At 33.9% G+C, this 20,660-nt stretch overlaps 1 protein-coding gene across 2 annotated transcripts in view; it reads left to right on the top strand.

Moving 5' to 3' along the window:
* LOC114329264 (uncharacterized) overlaps window positions 1-11,814 on the top strand; it is a 138,876-nt gene extending 127,062 nt beyond the window's left edge. For both annotated transcript variants that reach the window (XM_028278302.2, XM_050659540.1), the window contains 3 exons: window positions 209-409; window positions 10,474-10,643; window positions 10,705-11,814. In XM_028278302.2, coding sequence (XP_028134103.2) covers window positions 209-409; window positions 10,474-10,643; window positions 10,705-10,810 — 477 coding nt within the window. In that variant the 3' untranslated portion in view covers window positions 10,811-11,814. The remainder of the gene's footprint in view (window positions 1-208; window positions 410-10,473; window positions 10,644-10,704) is intronic.
* The last annotated feature ends 8,846 nt before the right edge of the window (window positions 11,815-20,660 follow it).

Raw genomic sequence — 20,660 nt, 5'->3', positions numbered from 1 at the left:
TATCGTTTTTATAAACCTAGAAACCATTACGGACCCCGACTAAGCCCTAGGCCTAACCATAGGCAGGGGACTCAATTTACCCATCTTCAGGACTCAACTCGGCCATCATAAACACGGATTATAAATTTTGGGACTCAACTAGGTTACTCCGATTATTGATGGTTACTACCATCTTCGCTAGGTTTTAATTATTCTTTGTTATTTCTAGGAAGTTGATTTAAGTATAGAAAACGTGAAAAAAATTTTCATCGACCTAGCAACAGGTATGGAGTATGTTCATTCTAAAAAAATTTTACATAGAGATTTACGATTGTCACATTTTCTTTACAACAACAAGAATGAATATAAAATAGGAGGATTTGACAGAGCTGTTTATGTGGGAAATTCCAATGGAGAATACCAGTCACCGGTAGGTATATTTTTTTGGTTTTTTTAATTATAACCGATTATACAGGGTGTCCCAAAAGTAGAGGAACGGTCGAATATTTCGCGAACCGAACATCGAATCCCTGTCTGTTTTAAATTCCTTGGTTTTGACTAAGTACCCAAGTTACTCCTCCAATCATATCATATATGCAATCAAAAAATGCTTTTTGGAACTACAAAAAGTTAATAAAACGATTCATTTTGTATGGGTTAAAGCACATATCGGTCTTGAACAAAATAAGCATGTTGATATGCTGGCGAAAAAAAGTGTAAAAATGGTTTGCCTAATAAACATCCTGTAAGTTTTTGTGATGCAGTCTCATATATTAAAATGAAATAATTTGGAATGTATGTTGGTCACATCATACTTATGCCAACCGTTCTAGGTACTGTAGTATACAAAAGAAAATACCGAATAGAACCAACAGCTACATAAACATAAGACACCGGCTCCGTTTAATATCCTTAGTATTTTAGCTAATGGACAAGAGAGTATTTATAATGCATTGGTGATGTTTCTGTCAAGTACCAAAATAGTTTTGTAGTATCAAGTATTAAAAGTATACATATTATGTGTGTATATGTGTATGTATGTATATGTATATAGAGAAAATGTGGTGAACAACTTGGACAGTCCATAGCAAGGCAGCTTTCGAATTGAGTAGGGAGCCTCGGAAGACAACAACAAAGAAAAAACTTGCTATGGAACTTTGAGGACCTCACCGTCGTGTTTATTATTCTTATCTTATTGTTATTGTTGTTAAATTTTTGTAGATCGTTTTTGAACACACCTATGATGTTGAAAGGAAGCTTTAATTAGCTTACCTCAGCTTAGTATCATCTTTTTCATTTCAGTACTTAAATTACATCTCAACTGAACTAACTTTTCTTCGTTATTGATATTTTATGGACTTTACGGTCTTTAAATGTATATTCTTCTTAATATATTAGTCATGTTGTGACTGTCTGATTGATATATAGTCCATGCCATTAAAAAAACATCGGATCGAAAAATTGGAAAAAACGTGTTTAATAGTTTTCAAAAATCTATCGAGTGTCACCAAATACGAACCCCCACTCTACCCTCAGGAGGTGGGTGGGGGGTAATTTTAAAATCTTAAATGGAAACCCCAGCTTTTATTGCATATTTGGATTCCTTGCCTAAAAGTAAGTACCTTGTATTCGAGACATTTTTTCGAATTGTTCATAGATGGTGCCATAATCGGAATAAAACGATTTATCGTGATACCCTAGGTAAATTATAGAAACGGTCTAATATCTCGAGAAATACACTTCCAAATGAAAAACCAAAAAATAACTGTTTAATATTTTTCAAAAACCTATCGAATAACATCAAACATGACTCTCCATTTCCCTCCCTGGAGGTGGGGTGTGGGGTAACTTTAAAATCTTAAATAGGAACCCTAATTTTTTATTGCTTTGATTCCTCATGAAAGAGTAAGTAACATTTAGCCGAAACATTTTTAGAATTGTTGATAGATGGCTCTATAATCTAAAAAATACGATTTATTAGCGTCTATCAACAATTATAAACATTTTTCGTATAAATGTTACTTATTCTTTAATGAGTAATCCAAAACTCCAATAAAAAACGGGGGTCTCTACTTAAGATTTTAGAGTTACCCCCACCCCATCTCCAGGGTGTGGAGTGGGGGGGGGGGGTCGTGTTTGCTGTCATCCGATAGGTTTTTGAAAAATATTAAACGTGTTTTTAGTTTTTTATTTGGAAGTGTATTTCTCGAGATATTAGACCGTTTCTATAATTTACCTATGGAATCACGGTAAATCGTTTTTTTTTTCGATTATAGCGCCATCTATCCACAAGTCGAAAAAATGTCTAGAATATAGGTTGCTTACTTTTACACGCTTTTACGTAAGGAATCCAAATCTGCAATAAAAATCCAATTAAGATTTTAAAGTTACCCTCCACCCCACCTCCAGGGGGTAGAGTGAAGGGTCGTGTTTGGTGTCATTCGATAGATTTTTGAAAATTAATAAACACGTATTTCTCACTTTTTCGATCCGATGTTCATTTCGCGAAATATTCGACTGTTCCGCTACTTTTGGGACACCCTATACATAAGCAGTGGGGTCCCTACGGTCTCCTCCGAATCCCACATTTCGCTCGCCATCGTTTTCTACCCACCCACTCGTTTCCTTCTATAGCTCTATCTGCCATAGACTGTTCTATGCCTTTCTTCCATGTTTCTGTAGGCCTTCCTCTTCTTCTTCTATTTATGGGTGTGTAATTGAATGCCATTTTTGGCCATCTTTCCTCTGACATTCTCATAACGTGACCTTACCATAGCATTTTCTTTGTTTCTATGTGGTCAACCGTCGAATATACACGCTTTGTCCGTCGTCTTATTTCCTCATTTGGTACGTGTTCTAATCTAAATGCTCTACGTAAGTACTCCATTTCCGCTACTTCTATATTTTTTCTTTTCTTTCCTGTGAGTTTCCAACACTCTGCTCCATAAGTTATAATAGGTTCCACAATTGTTCTGTAGATTGTTAATTTTGTGTTCATCTTCACCTTGTTAGACTATAGTAGACCATTTAAAATACGAGTTGCTTTCATTCCTTGCTTTATCCTATGCTGTATGTCTCTTTTTGTAGTTCCTTCTTCTGATATTATGCTAGATATCCTAAATATCTGTATTCCTTAAATTTTGGTTGAAAAACTGATAAATTTTGTACACACTTGAATGAATGAAGGAAGTGAAGAAAAGTATATTACAATGTGTAAATATATTTAATTTCCTTAGCTAAGCGCTTTTGACAAAAATGTCATCTTCAGAGCTAATGGTCAAAGTATAAAAAAAGTACCACTACTTGGAGTTGTGTGTGTGCATCATATTTTGAAATTTTGTCTGCTGTGATGGAAAATGAAAACTCCGGATGATGAAAAATTGATTAAATCATTAATAATTGTAAAACATTAAAAAACAACCACTTAAACGATACAACATATAAAATTTTGTGCATGGTAATGGGTGTCACCCAACCATTTCAAGTGATGTTTAGCAGTTGACTGACCTCAGTCTGATGTCGTTTTTTCCCTCGACACCTAACGGTAAAGGAGGCAATCGATTATGTATGTATAATTATTTTTCAAGACATCTGTTGACAATAAAAAAATATAAAAATATGTACCTAATTAAAATTTTTAGTTTTTTACTTACTAGTCTGAGATTTAATGCAGTCACTGAAGGTTTGTTTTCACCTCCGATTTCGTTGAACCTCCATCGGTCTTCATGAAAATTGGTGAGTAGTTAGAGGATACCTCAAGAAACCAAAGTAACATGGTGCCAACTTTTACCCTGGAGGTGGATGCCACCCCTTTTCGAGGCTGAAAATTATTTTATTAAAAATAAATCTATAAATCTATAGAGGGATTAATTTTTATCGATAATGTTATATGAAGTTATTTAAATAAATCAACAATTTTTGAGTTAATACAGATCAAAGATTTTAATTTTTCATGAAAAATGCACGTTTTAACGTGGTTTTTCATCAATAACTCAAAAAGTATTTTTTGACAAAAAAGTTATTATTACCAAAATTGAAGCCAATAAAAAATCAAAAAAATTTCTTATTTCAAAAACCTTTCAATATTAATTTTAAAGTGAGGTACAGTTCGTCTAATATACTTACCGTTGCACGTCATTATCTACGTTAGAGATCTAAGTTGACATAGTTGCCAAAGTATAAAAAAATCCTGAATCTATTTGAAATCAAATAGATCACATAATTATTGTGAAGTAGATTATACAACAAAACAAATTAATATTCAATTTAAATAAATAAAAACATTAGAAATAGAAAACAAGAATTAAGTTATAATCTTACGTTAAACTAAATAATAAAACCAATAAATATAATAAAACAAATACTTATAGTAAAGAATAAAAACAAATCTGAAGTGTCAATATCACAACTGTCAAATAAATGTTACCAATTTATGCTAAAATGTAATCTTCGTTCGAATATAGTTACAGTGTGTTCCGAACAAATGTGCTTCATAATAGTTATTTATGAAACAGTTCGTGAGGTATGATTTTTGCGAACGCACGCAATGTTTAGAGCACGAGCGATAGCGGGGCGAGTGCTATACATCGCGTAAGTTCGCAAAATGTACTTCGGCACAGTGTCACACAATATTTTATCTACGATAAACAAATAAAAAAACTGTAACTTTTCGTCACTGGAATTCATTTCTATTCTACAATTTTTAGAACCTTGACATTTAAAAATTCTAACTTCTTTCAAACCACAAAACTGTGAAAACTTTTGTTGTGATTTATTGCTCACACGTGATCACCATGACAACGCGAAAGTTAAGGATATTTGATTATATGAAAGTGTGCCAAAAACAGTGCGAAAAGTAAATCCCATTTAAAATACATTGTTACTTCACTCACACTTTAAATCCTTCACGCACTGCTCTCTATAATGACAGTTTTCGCAAACTGAAATCATATAAATAATATGAGATGGAGTAGATAAAAACGTTTTATAATCCATTTATACAAATTAAATGAAACATATTATAGTGTATTTCTTTAAGTTAATATTAATAGAAATCTTCAAATATTAGTTCTACGCGTATATAATAAAATATGTCTAGTGGCTGTAATTCCAAGATACTCGGTAAATTGATTCTAAAAAAGAACACACCTACCGCCTAAATATTTCGTGTTGGTATCATGTGACGTCACAGGCTATGACGCGGATGACGAGCAACGGTAAGTATATTAGACGGAGTATATATATATATATATATATATATATATATATATATATATATATATATATATATATATATTTTTCGGCGAGTACTCAAATCTAAGAGTTCAAGTTTAAAAATAAAATAACGGGAAACCGATGCATTTTATAACACACACTTAATAAACAGTACTAATAGTACTCAGATACACTGTCAATACCTATCAAATGAGCTCCAGTGTTGATAGCATCAAAATTTATGCTCCAAAAATGATATACAACCAAATTTTAGTTTTCTGTTAAAAAAACATTTTTCCACCTACCTCTACCGAAAGTATACTTTTCAGGACCTGATTGTTGGGAGAAAAGTTGTACTTTTCCTCCCTAGGGAGGAAAATATTTTTCCTCCCTAGGGAGGAAAAGTAAAAGTGACGTCATGGCATTTCATTTATGAAATATAACTTATTGACGCCCTGTACAATATCTAATTTCTATTACGTAAGTATCTATACATTTTAACGTTTATTTATAAAACACTCTGTATTTTGCAGAATGGTAAAAAACAGTAAATTGTTATTTTGATTTAACAATGTTTACATTAATAATTTGACTTATATCTGACAGTTGACAGTTATATTGTACCTACTTGTTAGTTTTAGTTCTAATAAATTTTGTTGGTTAGTTACATAAATAAATTAAGTAAAAATGAAAAATTGACTTGTTATTTGAGGAAGGTGGAAAAACCATATGTATAACATGGGAGTAAAGTGCCTTTTCCTCCCTTGAATGATTACTGCCCTCCGCTACGCGTCGGGCAGTAAACTTCATTCTCGGGAGGAAAAGTAGCACTTTCCTCCCTTGTTATACAAATAGCTATTACTTTTTTCATTATTTTTGTAGGATAAAAAATAACCGGGATATGAACGTTTAAAGTCTAAATTTTACTGCGAGAATCATGTAACCGGGGCCCTTTAACCTTTTATTGAAAAAAAAACAAGGGATTTAAAAGATTACATTTAATACGGTTATATAGCGCTTAACATTACCTGATTAGTTGGAAGTCCTCCAGGAGTTAATGAACAGAATTGCAGAAGTCAGTCAGAGATATGGACTTTCACTAATCACTAAGAAAACAAAATATATGATGATCAGTGATGATGATGAATCAGTGTGAACGGTCAACAAATAGAAAGAGTAAAAATATACACCTACTTTGGTACGAACGTCAATGAAAATTGGGACCATTCCATAAAAATCAAATGCAGGGCAGAGAAAGCAAGATCTGGATTTCAGAAAATGGCTAAGTTATTCAAATGCCATGAATTGTCGATACCCATAAAAATCAGGTTACTACGATGTTATATCTTTCCTATACTGTTGTACGGAGTTGAGTCGTGGACACTTACAGACGCCAACTGGAATAAAATTGAGGCTTTTGAAATGTGGCTTTATCGTCGAATACTGAAGATATCTTATACCGATCACATTACTAATCAGGGTATTTTGCTGAGAATTCAAAGAAAAAGAGCTGTTAATCACAATAAAACAGCCAAAATCGAATACCTCAGTCACATCATGAGGAACAGTGAAAGATATGGACTGCTTCAACTAATATTGCAAGGAAAGGCGGAAGAGAAGCGAGGACCAGGAATGCGAAGGACTTCCTGGCTGAAAAATCTTTTTTTTTTTTTTTTTTTTCGTCTTTAAAGAGGGGGGTCTGGAATCTTCAAAAGACACCTCAGTCCAGAACGCCGCCTGACTGACCTTAGTGCAGGATTCATTCTTCGTAGTACCAGCGATAGTTCCCGAGGTGCTTTAAAACACTCTCTCGTCGCCGAGGCTACGCCGAATGCCTACCTGCTAAACCAGACCCTCCTCTGTCATCCAGCGCTCTGAAAACGGAATGGCCGCTGCAAGGTCGACATCGCTTCCGAAGCACTTTACCTTCATTTATCCACAGACTGTAAGCAAGGAGGCCCTTCATTTTCCCCGTTCCCCCTTTTTTTGGTCCCAAGATTGGGTTTTTTTTTTTTTGAGCTTCTTTCCCACAGTCTGTCTCATACAATATATCTCACTTATTCGCCTCTCGTCAAAACTTATTCCCTCTGCCTTCTACTCGCCATATATTTCACCCCTATCGTTGGTACAGCTGTTTTTCCTCCTCTTCTTTCTTCTTGATCACTACACGGATATAGTTGTGTATGCTAGTCCAACCAGTTTTATTTTCAATCATTCTCTCAATCATTTCTCGCACTGTCAAAAAATTCACACCTGTCTCTCTTTCCATTCTATTTCTTTCTACTATCCATCTGTTGCACTCTAGCATGGTATGTGTAACAGTGTCCGGGTGTCTGCAGTATAGACATTCGTCAGTGTCAGCCTTTCCAAACCTAGAGAGGTAGGCTCTAAAACACCCGTGTCCTGTGAGCACCTGCGTCAGGAAATAGTCCAGTCGCCTGTGACCACAGTCCATCCAATCCTTTAAGTTAGGAAGCAGCATCTTTGTCCACTGTGCCACATGCTCCATGTTGTTCCATTCTTGCTGCCATCTTTCAATTGACCTTTCTCTTTCCTGTCTTCTCTCGGCCATAGTAAGCTCAAGGTCTCTTCTCTCATACAGTTCTTTTCTTTCTACTACCAACACATGCAGCGGAACACATCCAGTGATGGCCCACAAGGCTGCGGCAGACACAGTCCTGTAGGCGCATGCCACTCGCAGCAGACTTGTTCTGTCCACTCGTGTAATGAGCCCCCTGTAGGCCCGTATCCCTACCGCCTCACTCCAGACTGGGGCTGCATAGAGGACGATCGACTGAACAACACCGTGCAAGGCCCTCCTCCTTTCGGATTTGGGTCCTCCAATGTTGGGCATCACCCTCCCCAACGCAGCCGCACTGTTTGCAGCCTTCCGGGTCACCACCTGCACGTGCTCCCCCCATTTTCCATTCTGGTGCATCGTCACTCCTAGGTACTTTACGTGTTTCTTGGGTGTTAGACACGCTCCTGCACATTGTAGCTCCACACTTTGCCTGTTCCTTTTCCCCTTCAGAATGATGGCCTCGGTCTTCTCTGCCGCGAGTTTCAGTCCATGCTGTGTCATCCATTTCTTCACGACGCCGCCTGCTTTCCGTACCCGGTATTTAAGATCTGGCTCGTCCCGCGCCACTACCAGCACAGCGAGATCGTCTGCAAATGCGAAGGGAGACGTACCCTCTCCATATTCACAGTTCAGAATCCCGTCATATGCTAGATTCCATAGCGTCGGGCCCAAGACAGATCCCTGGGGAACACCTGCCGTCACATCCACGATCGTGCCTTTCTCCACCATAATTCTTCTTTCAGACAGATATTCCGCTACCACGTTCATCAGGTATCCAGGACACTCTCTCTTCTCCATTGCCTTCATTACCTCGTTCCACTGCAGCGTATTGAATGCATTCCTAACATCGAACAACAACAGGGCCGCCCAACGGTGTTCATCCCCTCTATTACGCAATGCGTCGAATACACTCACGATCGCATCAATCGTGCTTCTCCCTTTACAGAAACCAAACTGCCTCGGGGACAAGCCTCCCGACCTCTCAATCATGCCATCGATACGTCCCCGCAGCATTTTTTCATACAGCTTACCGACGCACGGACGTAGTTCAACACAACAACCACACATCTTTTTAGAGCAACATTGTGCAAAGTACAGATTGCCATGATGGTTGCCAACATCCGAAACGGATAGGCTCTACAAGAAGAACAAGAAGAAGATTATTTGGTTACCTGATTACCTGGTTACCTGAGTATTTGGATAATCCTGATATAAAAATTAATTTAGTTATTCTTTCGAAAAATGTTTGAGCATAAATTTTGAAAAATTTATGGAGCATAAATTTTGATGCTATCAACTTCTTCAGTCTACTTCAAGCAGCAGCGAGAAGCGAAACTACCTGACTTGACAATGGCAAGTGAGATCTTGCCGAAACGTCGTCAAAATAATGGTTCTTCTCAAAACCAAAATTATTCAACGCGTAAATCAATTTAACATACTGTATGTCATTTCTTAGTTTTCTACTATTACCTTTCCTTTGACCTATTCACTAAAAATTAACAATATCAGAAAATATTCTATTAAAATAAAGTATATTGTAGTTACCATAACTCCCAAATAAGTCAAAATAAAATCTGTTATTTCCTAAACCAATTTTCAAGATAATGTTAAAGAAATTTAAATTATTACTCTTATAGTTATAAGTATCGAAATATTTAACGTTTGTCCATGTCTAATATTAATACATTTGCAGTTTTCTCCTCAAGAAGTCACCAAACAGTGACGAAATATTGAGACTTAAAACAAACAGAGTTTTCTTTCAACTGACCAAATCGCCGTTATTCAAACATTATTATACAGTGAGCACGTAAAGGTTGGAATAAATTCATTTTCTCGAAAATGGACAATTTTGGAAAAAAATGCCAAAACAGGTCAATTTCTATTTTTAAATTGCGACTTATTGGCATTTATATCATACTAATGACGTCACCCATCTGGGCGTGATGACATCATTGATGATTTTTTTAAATAAGAATAGGGGTCGTGTGATAGCTCATTTGAAAGGTAATTCAATTCTCTATTTAGTAATATAAACATTAACATAATTATTTATACAGGGTGCCCAAAAAAAATTTTTTCTGAATTAAATTTATTGACAAAAAGAAGAATGTGTGTAATTTATTTAATTCAAAATACATTTTACTGCTATCAGAAAACAGTAAAAAATGTTTATTTGGCAAATAAATATTGTTTTTTTTGCTTAAATTCAATATTAAAGCCGCCACTCACCAGCCTCGTGACAGTTTGAATGAGCAATGATTATTTTTCAAATAAACATTTTTTTCAGTTATCTGAGAGCAGTACAATGTATTTTGAATTAAACAAATTACATACATTCTTCTTTTTATATCAATAAATTTAATACAAAAAAAATTTTTTTGACACCCTGTATAAATAATTATGTTAATGTTTATATTACTGAATAGAGAATTGAATAACCTTTCAAATGAGCTCTCGCACGACCCCTATTCTCATTTAAAAAAAATCATCGATGACGTCATCACGCCCACATGGGTGACGTCACTAGCATGATGTATATGCCAAAAAGTCGTAATTTAAAAATAAAAATTGACCTGTTTCGGGTTTTTTTTCCAAAATTATTCATTCTCGAGAAAATGAATTTATTCCAACCTTTACGTGCTCACTGTATATACATTATTATATATAATATATAGTATGATATTTATTATATTTTTAAGGTCTGGGAAAGTATGTTACGTGTTACTAAAACGCTGACGCCTCCGGAATGGGATGAAATGGAAAAATATACGTACACATATAAAACTGATGTTTATTGTATGGGATATTGTTTTCGAATTATACTCAGAAAACGATATCCTCCGTTGGAGGCACAGTTAGAGGACATTGCGTAAGAACAATATTTATTATACAAACTTAATTATCCGATAATATTCGATTATATATTTTAGGAAAGAATTAGAAGAATTTGTATTTGACAATATGTTCTTCGAGATTCCACAATGCAGGAAGGATTTTACTAAAATAAAAACATTTATCCAAAATTTGAAAATTTAACCATTTTCTTAAGAGGCTACAATAGCGCGTCATTAAAACTGAAAACGCGTTCCGAGATTGCGGCTTTAATTTTGAATATTTTGTCGAGATATTTGGCACACATATTCGTAATATAGTAAAGAATGGCAGTACAGAGCCGAATTTGAGAAATATGTTAGTAGTGTAAATTACTCAATAAATTAAATACAATATTAAAAATACGAGCCTGTACCGCCATTAAGAAGAACAAAAAAATACACTTTCTTCAAAAAAACTTTTTTATCCCATGCTTGGATTTTGTGGCACATTGGAACTACTACAATTTTTTATTTCTAAAAAGAAATCAAACATATTATAACTAATAAGTGATTAGGCAACATAGAGAAATATTCACTGTCATTTTGACAAACCTGCATCAGATTTCTAAGATTCTCTTATCTGTTCTGTTATCTGTATCGATATCTGTTCAGTACAGTAGTGTATTATTTTATGAATTCGTTAGTGTTGATTCATAGGGAAGTAGTGTTTATTTATAATTAATTTATTATATTTTTGTGTAATGGAACTAAGTTGTTGGACTATTTGAAAAAATAGATTATTAATTAAAAAGTTAATTGTGTTTTGTAGGTTAGTATATTTTACGTAAAAATATTTCGAATTGTAATGCCAGTATATAAAGTTTTAGGAGGATTTTTATTTTAGAAATGTTATCAGTAGCTTAAGATTTAAAATTTTCTTACGCTTTTAATAAAATGTTCACTTATTTTGGTTTATTTCTATAAATATTTATTTACTAATAATAAAATTGTTGTCTAATACTTCCATTTAGCGCGCCTATGAGTAAATTGTCACAATAATTATTGATCTAAGATAATGTCAAATATTCCCATTGTTGACAAAGTTTTGCAAAACTTTCGAAAAAAGGTGTGCTACTGTCTCCCGAAGTTATATTGATGACGCGCTACTGTTGCCTCTTAATATCTCATAAACTGGGACTTATAATAATAAAGCTTTTATAGTATTAACCATGTTTTTTAAGTACTACCAGAAGCGACAAAATTACCCAATTCCATTTGTTTTATATTCCAGAAAGCCACTGCGCATCCGCTAGGAAAAATATTCCGATTCGGATTTTTTGCACAATCTTACTCAAAAAGGACCTCTTTTAACAAATTTGCATGTTGCCAGGACCAAAAGTGGGTCAAAAATTTTTTAAACGTTTTTTTTTTTTGTTTTTTTCCTAAAATTATTTTTTTTTGCATGGAACAAAGTTTTTTTAGGTTTTTTGGATCATTCCAAACAGAAAAGAACTATGTGAAAAACTGAAAATTTGAATGTTGCCAAGGTAGGTAGATATTCTTTAAACATCGATTGATGAAATCCCGAAGAGTTTTTTGCAATACAATATTCAAAACTCCTTTGTTTTTTAATTGCTAATCAAGCGTGCGCGACACTATTTTCCACCGTTCCATGTGTATACAGTATGGTGCAAATGAAAGGAATAAATTCGTTAATTCGTAAACCGGCGACTTTATAGTCCTGTCTCCAGAGGGGCACAACGGCCTCCTTAATTCAGATGGACTTACCCAAGTTTTTTTTATATATTTTGACCCGCAGAATACGAATTTTTTGGGTAACAGTTGATCCGGATGTCGATAAGATTGTTATAGACAAAGAACTTGAGGACTTGCATAACAGTTATTTCTCGCAAAACAAAACATCTTTTTGTATTTTTTGGGTCATTCTAGGCAAAAAAACGCTCTGACAAGTTTTTTCGTAGGATGCATAGTTTTCGAGATAACCGCGGTTGAACTTTCAAAAAAATCGAAAAAATTGCAATTTTTGAACCCGAATAACTTTTGATTAAAAAATAAAGAAGCAATTCTGCTTACCGCATTTGAAAGTTTAAGTCAAATTATATCGGTTTTGATTATTTTCATTGCTAAAAATTTATTATTTTATTGGTAAACAAATCTATAAACACCTAGTGAGTGAGTGATTGATGTTTTCAATGATTTCTCATTTAAAATCGAACGAGTAGGTAGAGTAGCTACAATTGCAAGCGAGGCAATTTCTACGTAGCATGCGTTAAAACGCATGTATTAGGCACGGGAAACACTATGTGTTTATAGATGTGTTTAACAATAAAAAAATTAGTTTTTAGCAATGCAAATAATCAAAATCGATATAATTTGACTTAAACTTTCAAATGCGGTAAGCAGAATTGCTACTTTATTTTTTAATCAAAAGTTATTTGGGTTCAAAAATTGCACTTTTTCGATTTTTTGAAAGTTCAACCGCGGTTATCTCGAAAACTATGCATTCTACGAAAAAACTTGTAGAAATATTTTTTGCTTAAAATGACCCAAAAAATACAAAAAGATGTTTTGTTTCGCGAGAAATCGCTGTTATGTAATTCCTCAAGTTCTTTGTCTATAACAATCTTATCGACATCCGGATCAACTGTTACCCAAAAAATTCGTATTCTACGGGTAAAAATATATAAAAAAAAAAGAATGTGTGTGTACTTTGTACGCACGTAAGAAGATATTCTTCTATTATATAGGTAATTTAAACGAAGTAAATATACTTAACAGGTTATTTGTATTTTATTTAAAAATTAAACTAACTTTCTTATCTACCACTTTCAAAAATTTTTTATTAAAATAACGAAAAATAAAAAAAAGTATGAATCGTCCAGGATTAGAACCCGCGACCTTCCGTGTGCTTCCGTTCTCTGTCCCACCGCTCTGCCAACTACGCCATCGAGGCACTTGAATTGACACGTAAGTTTCGGATATAATTACACAACACGGCGACAAACTGTAAAAATGTTATGCCTACATATTTTATTATTTTACTACAGGGAAACACAAATCCAAAAACACAAGAATTATAATAAATAATACATTTCCTAAAACCACTAATATATTCTTTTAATGAATTATTTGCACGGTTACAGATAGATAAATACCTATTTTTAAAGATTAGCAATGAACTACATACTGTCAGAACTACATACTGTCAGTGTGCGCAGGCGCGTGGTTCATGTAAAATTTTACCCTCAATCGATTCGCCGCTAAAGAAGAATATCTTCAAAAACTTGGGTAAGTCCATCTGAATTAAGGAGGCCGTTGTACCCCCCTGGCGACAGGACTATTTAAGGAAAAATCCCGAAACAGGTCGATTTTTATTTTTAAGTTATGATATTGTGGCATATATGGTATACTAGTGATGTCATCCATCTGGGCATGATGACGTAATCGATGCTTTTTTTAAATGGGAATAGGGGTCGTGTGCTATAGACTAAGAGCTGCTATAGGTGAAATTTCTTAATCATTTTAGGCACGACGGGACCCTATAACTTAAATAGTAGAACCTAAAAGAAAACGTTTGAGCACTGTGCCGTCACTTTTCAGTGGCACATGCGTCTACAGTGGCGCATCAAACTTTCCACTTATGGACGGGATACATAAATTAAAAAATACCCTCCCTCATTACCAGAATTTAATTTTTTTCATTTTTTTAAGTTCTATGTGATTAAGACATAAGATTCATCGTAATTTTAACCCACCACCCCCTTTTCCCTGCCCTCACCATCAAAAACTTTATTTTTCGATTTTATTTTTTTTTTGGTGGGATGCAATCAATTTTAAAATTTCAAAAAATTCACACACATAGTTAAGGCTTTTATAAAACACGTCTATTTTTTATAGACCTGTAGGTTGAGTGTACATAAAGTTTTTAAAATTTTATTTTTGGAAAAAAGTATATAACTTTTTTTTGGGGATAGCTGCAGATCTAATTTTTTTCTTAGTCTTGTGTATTTTATCAAACACTATATTTCTAATTTTTTTCAGATTTTTCTGTAACGCTAGTCAACTTCAAAAATCCAAAAAACTGTTTTTTAAGGGGGTTTTTGGGGGGTTTGAACGTGTTTTTCTGATTTTTAAATATTCTAAAGCACTCAGTTACTTCAAGTTACATATAACCTATAAAAACAAAATTGATTTGATATATTATGAAGTCTATAAAATAGGGAAAATCCCCCAAAACCCCCCAAAAAACAGTTTTTCGGATTTTTGAAGGTGGGGAGCCTTACGGAAAAATCTGAAAAAAATTAAAAATATAGTGTTTGATAAAACACACAAGATTAAGAAAAAATTAGACCTGCAGCTATTCCTCAAAAAAAGTTATACGCTTTTTTGAAAAAAAAAATCCTTTTTAATTTTTTGAGGTTATGTACATTCTACCTATGGGTCTATAAAAAAATAGGCATGTTTTAAAAAAGCCTCAGCTATGCGTGTGAATTTTTTGAAATTTTAAAATTGATTGCATCCCACCAAAAAAAAAAATAAAAATGAAAAGTGAAGTTTTTGATGGTGGGGGGTAGGGGGAAGGGGGTGGTGGGTTAAAATTACGCTGAATCCTATGTGTTAATCACATAGAACTTAAAAAAATAAAAAAAATATTTCTGTTAGTAAGGTAGGGTAACTTTTAATTTATTTATCCCGTCCATAAGTGGAAAGTTTGATGCGCCACTGTCGACGCATGTGCCACTGAAAAGTGACGGCACAGTGTTCAAACGTTTTCTTTTAGGTTCTACTATTTAAGTTATAGGGTCCTATCGTGCCTAAAATGATAAGGAAATTTCACCTATAGCGGCTCTTAGTCTACTAGCTCATTTGAAAGGTTCTTCAATTCTCTATTCAGTAATATAAGCATTTACATAATTATTTATACAGGGTGTCCAAAAAAGTTTTTAATTAAATTATTTGAAAAAAAGAAGAATGTATGTAATTTATTTAATTCAAAATACATTTTACTGTTACCCGAAAACTAAAAAATGTTTATTTCACAAATAAACATTGCTTTTCGATTAAATTCAATGTTCAAGCCAGCTCCCGCCAGCCACCTGCCTCTTGGAAGTTTAAACATTTAATTTAAGCGAAAAGCAATGTTTATTTGTGAAATAAACTTTGTTTTCTGATTTGTGAAAGCAGTAAATTGTATTTTGAATTAAAAAAATTACATACATTTTTCTTTTTTGTCAAATAATTTAATTTAATAAAAAATTTTTGGACACCCTGTATAAATAATTATGTAAATGTTTATATTACTAAATAGATAATTGAAGAACCTTTCAAATGAGCTAGCACACGACCCCCTAATCTCATTTAAAAAAATCATCGATTACGTCATCACGACCAGATGGATATCGTCACTAGTATACCATATATGCCACAATATCATAACTTAAAAATAAAAATCGACCTGTTTCGGGATTTTTCCTTAAAGTCGCCTGTTTACGAAATAACGAATTTATTTCTTTCATTTGCAGCATACTGTACATATACACATGCAACGATGGAAAATAGTGTCGCGCAGGCTTGATTAGCAATTAAAAAACAAAGAAGTTTTGAATATTGTATCGGGATTTCATCAATAGATGTTTAAAGAATATCTACCTACCTTGGTAACATCCAAATTTTCAGTTTTTCACATAGATTTTGAGGGTTGAAAATGGCCGATTTCGCAATTTTTCAATTTTTAATCGCTTATTATGTCAAAATTTATCAACTTTAGAGAAAAGTCACTAAAGACCTTTTCTGTTTGGAATGATCCAAAAAACCTAAAAAACTTTGTTCCATGTAAAAAAAAATAATTTTAGGAAAAAAAAACAAAAAAAAAACGTTTAAATTTTTGACCCACTTTTGGTCCTGGCAACATGCAAATTTGTTAAAAGGGGTTCTTTTTGAGTAAGATTGTGCAAAAAATCCAAATCGGAATATTTTTCCTAGCGGATGCGCAGTGGCTTTCTGGACTATTAGTGTTATTACTGTATCATATTTTGACAAGCTTCAGTTAGTTCAAGGAACCAAGTCCAACCGGACTTTTTTATAAAGTGTAAGAAAGCCAAATGGAATAAATTCATTATTTCGTGAATGAGCGGTTTTGGAAATAAATCCCGCAAGAGGTCGATTTTAATTTTTAAATTATTGATACACTTCTTTCAAAATATCTTTATTCAAACAAATAATCTTTCAATACAAACTCAATGACAAACATACAGTTGAGTCCAGGATTCTTTACTCGTGCGTCATGATTTGAAGCATACGAAATAAGTCAGAAATAGGGCTTTTCATCGACTGTTATTTGTTTCGAGCTTCTGTCATGTGTCACATAATATTAATATATCTACGCCATACGTCTTTGGTTTGTATCAATTGATTATATTGTGTGAATATTATGTGACACTTGACAGAAGCTCGAAACAAATGACTGTGAATGGTGACAGAAAGTGGCTAATGTTCCGATCACGGATTGTATTATAAAATTTGACGTTATCAAAAATAAATAGAATGTAAAATGGTAGTTTTGCTTTAAAATTTTGGTGCAGAATTACAACTACATTTAAACTAGCTTAAAAAATTATATTAATATCATTAGTGATATTAAATATTTGTTATAATATAAATATTTTGCAATAAAATATTTCCTTTTTGTTATTTATTTCACTTTTGCCACCTTTTGCGAAAACTTAACAAAACCATTTGGACGTGAATGAAGTTAACGTTGTATGTAAATTAATAGCAAAATAAAATAGGTACACTTACCACAAAATTTCAAAATCCAATATAAAATTAGTTGTGAAAACAACTGTTTGTGTAATATAAATAACTTCTAAATGCAAAAACAGGACACAAAACAGCAATAAAATCCAACAAGCTGACAGTGACGAGTAAACAAACCAGAAACGTCAAAAATTGTACTTAACATCTGATAACGTCCCCAAGCGTGTTTTTTGTACATACCTCTTTTAGATATACTGAGCCTAGAGCGTCCATAAAAATAACATGTCTTTACTTAATAGCAGGCGGTAGCTGGTTTGTCATTAGTTTCATGCGTGGAAGAGAATGATGCTAGATAAAAAGTATGTGTTTTATCTCATCAGGTAGGTATTAATGACGCACGGGTAAAGAACCCTGGACTCAAGTGTAAACTTCAAAATCTGAATTACAACTGAACTGAAAACATCAACATCATATGTTTTTATACATTTTCTGACGTTCTAGACGTCACTAGATATTTATACTATTCCGGTGACTTTAGAACAGTACTTCTGGTTGCATTTCTAAAATTGAAAGTCCGAGATCAAATTTCAGCGGAGATCCAGCAGAGGCCTAGACGCTGACAGAGACGCTCACGAAAAAACTGGAAGCATTTGAAATGTGGGCGTACCGACGCATTCTTCGTATATCCTGGACCGAACATGTCTCCAACATAGAGGTAATCCACAGAATCGAAAAAGAGAAAGGAATCGCGAGCACAGTTAAACAAAAAAAACTTTAATATCTAGGCCACATATTGAAACACGATGAGTACCGTCTACTGCAGTTGATTGTCCAAGGGAAAATAAACAGTAAGCGGAGGCCAGGCAGGAGAAGATACTAGTGGCTCCAAAATCTGCGGAAGTGGTTCGGGCTCACATCAGTCGAACTATTCAGAAGTGCCGCAAACAAGATAGAATTGTCATGTTAATAGCCAACGTTCGCAACGGACAGGGCACTTGAAGAAGAAAAAGGATGGACAGACGGACAGACAGTCATGAAACAAAGTAGTTATATATTTGTTTGCGTCTTGCTAAGGCGCGTCAAATAATATATCACTTGTACTATTCCGGTGACTTTAAAACAGTACTTGCGGTTGTATTTCTTAAACCGGAAGTCATTCAACACTTTATCATTTTACGTAGTATAATGAGGAGGAATTGTGTTTACGGACAGACACACCAATAGACGGACGGACAGACGGACGTGGATAATTCAAAGTATTCACATTTTTTCAAAATTGGGTGAAAACAATCATTTCGCATAAACTGTGTTTCTTATTTATTTACAGTTACTGTTCTTGCTTAACTCTATGCCCAATCTATAAGTGGCATCTCAAAAAATGTGTCTTCTCTATAAAATGGGCGTGGATCGAATTTTTTGCACTTGAGTATATATTCTCGCGACAGACGGATTTTTACTATTATTGGTATAGGGGAGAGTTGGACAAAACCGAGTACCAGTGCAAAAACCGTCTGTATCTTGTGCTATGTTAGAGTAGCAAACGTTTGCTGCAGATTGAAAGATTCTCAAACGACTTAAGTTTGATATACCAATGTCAATTTTTATAAATATTCTTAAATTTTTAATATTTTTTATTTTTATGAAAATATTGCATAATACCCGGTTTTGTCCAACCGGTATGATAAAACCAGGTAGTAACTTAATTACCATTTAAAAAGACTAATGGGCAGAACATGAAATATTTATTGAAAGTATGCAAACAAAAATCAAAAATCTATAAACAGAAGTCACAAATAAAAACTTCATCTACGTAATCCTAGGCACTACAGGCTTCATGATCCCATTTGGTGCAAGACACACATTTTATGCAGCCTTCCTTCACCTTAGAATTTGAAAATAGTTCATTGTAATATAGACATGCATTGTTATTATTATCTTCTTCCTCCAAACTCTCAGAATCTGCAATCGGTAATTTCGGAACCAATTTTATTTTGTATTTGGCGCAGCCCTTTTACCACGTTTTCCTTTTTGGTCCAGTTCATTTAGTTTTAATTTGTTTACGACTGGAGATTAAAAAAATTTTCCTACAAGCTTCTTCAGCAGAGTGACTATTTCTTACTTTTTTAACAGGATCTTCTAAAGTGGATTGCAAAACATTAAAACTTTGAGAGGTTTTTGTATATTCCTATGTTGTAGCACTTCAACTATTGCATTTTGTATGACTGATCCCATGACTGACGAGTAGTTTCTCTTTTCTAATTCCACATGTTGTAGTTAACTAAAATCAAAAGAACCACTGCAGAAACTGGAAGTAACAACAGGTATGATAAAATCGGGTACCCGGTTTTGTCGATTGTCGGACTACCCGGTTTTGTCAAACTCGTAAACAAGACATTAAATATTATTTAAATGTTTAAGTTATGAAATAATATTCAAAATGTTTGGCCAAATTAAGGGTAATATACTAGGTTACATGTATACAATTTTGAAATGGCCATTAGTTATTCAGTAGAGGAAACTACAACTATAAACTTACCTTAACAATCGAGTTCGCTGCATCAAAAAACAGGTGAGGTCTTACTGCTCCGGCACAGATTACTCAAAAGAAATAGAATTGAATACATGCGACTGTTGGCGGTTTAGGGACACTAATTTTAACATTGTCTGATAGATAGGAGCAGACAGTTAGAAGAATTGAGCCCGATTCTCATTAGACGTGCAAGGAACCGGACCGGCAACGGCAAGGCACATGCTCGGCAAAGATTGTTTCTAAAATAACGTCGCATGCAAAGCCCGTCGCTTGCCGGTGCCTGGTACGCATAGTGTGAATTACATCCCGTGAAGTGCATAAGATTTTATGTAAAATGTATCTTGCCGAGCCGATGCCTTGCCCATGCCGAGCACTTGCCTTGCATGCTAGTGAGAATCAGCCTTTAAGGGGTACCCGGTTTTATCAACCTACCCGGTTTTGTTCAACTCTCCCCTACATAAAAAACTTCACAACTTGAAGAATATGATTTTGTACAGCTACAATATTACTCCAATGCTACTGTTCTGAAGTTTTTCTTGTGGCAACTGAATGCAATTTACCTACTATTTTATGGGGTAAGTATATGCTAGAATTTTACTTTAAATAAGTTTATTTTGACGTTTCGATTTCCACTTCGGAAATCGGTCTCAAAATACAAAACTAGTATATTACAAAAAGTAAGATATAAGTTGTTTTAAAAAATATAATGAATGTAATGAAATTATGATTTACCTATATACCTATTTTATTTTACAAACATGGCAAA

This window comes from Diabrotica virgifera, chromosome 1 (assembly GCF_917563875.1).
Source record: "Diabrotica virgifera virgifera chromosome 1, PGI_DIABVI_V3a".
NCBI lineage: Eukaryota > Metazoa > Arthropoda > Insecta > Coleoptera > Chrysomelidae > Diabrotica > Diabrotica virgifera.
Note: the sequence above shows the minus strand (reverse complement) of the source record. Positions and strands in the feature narration are given on the sequence as shown.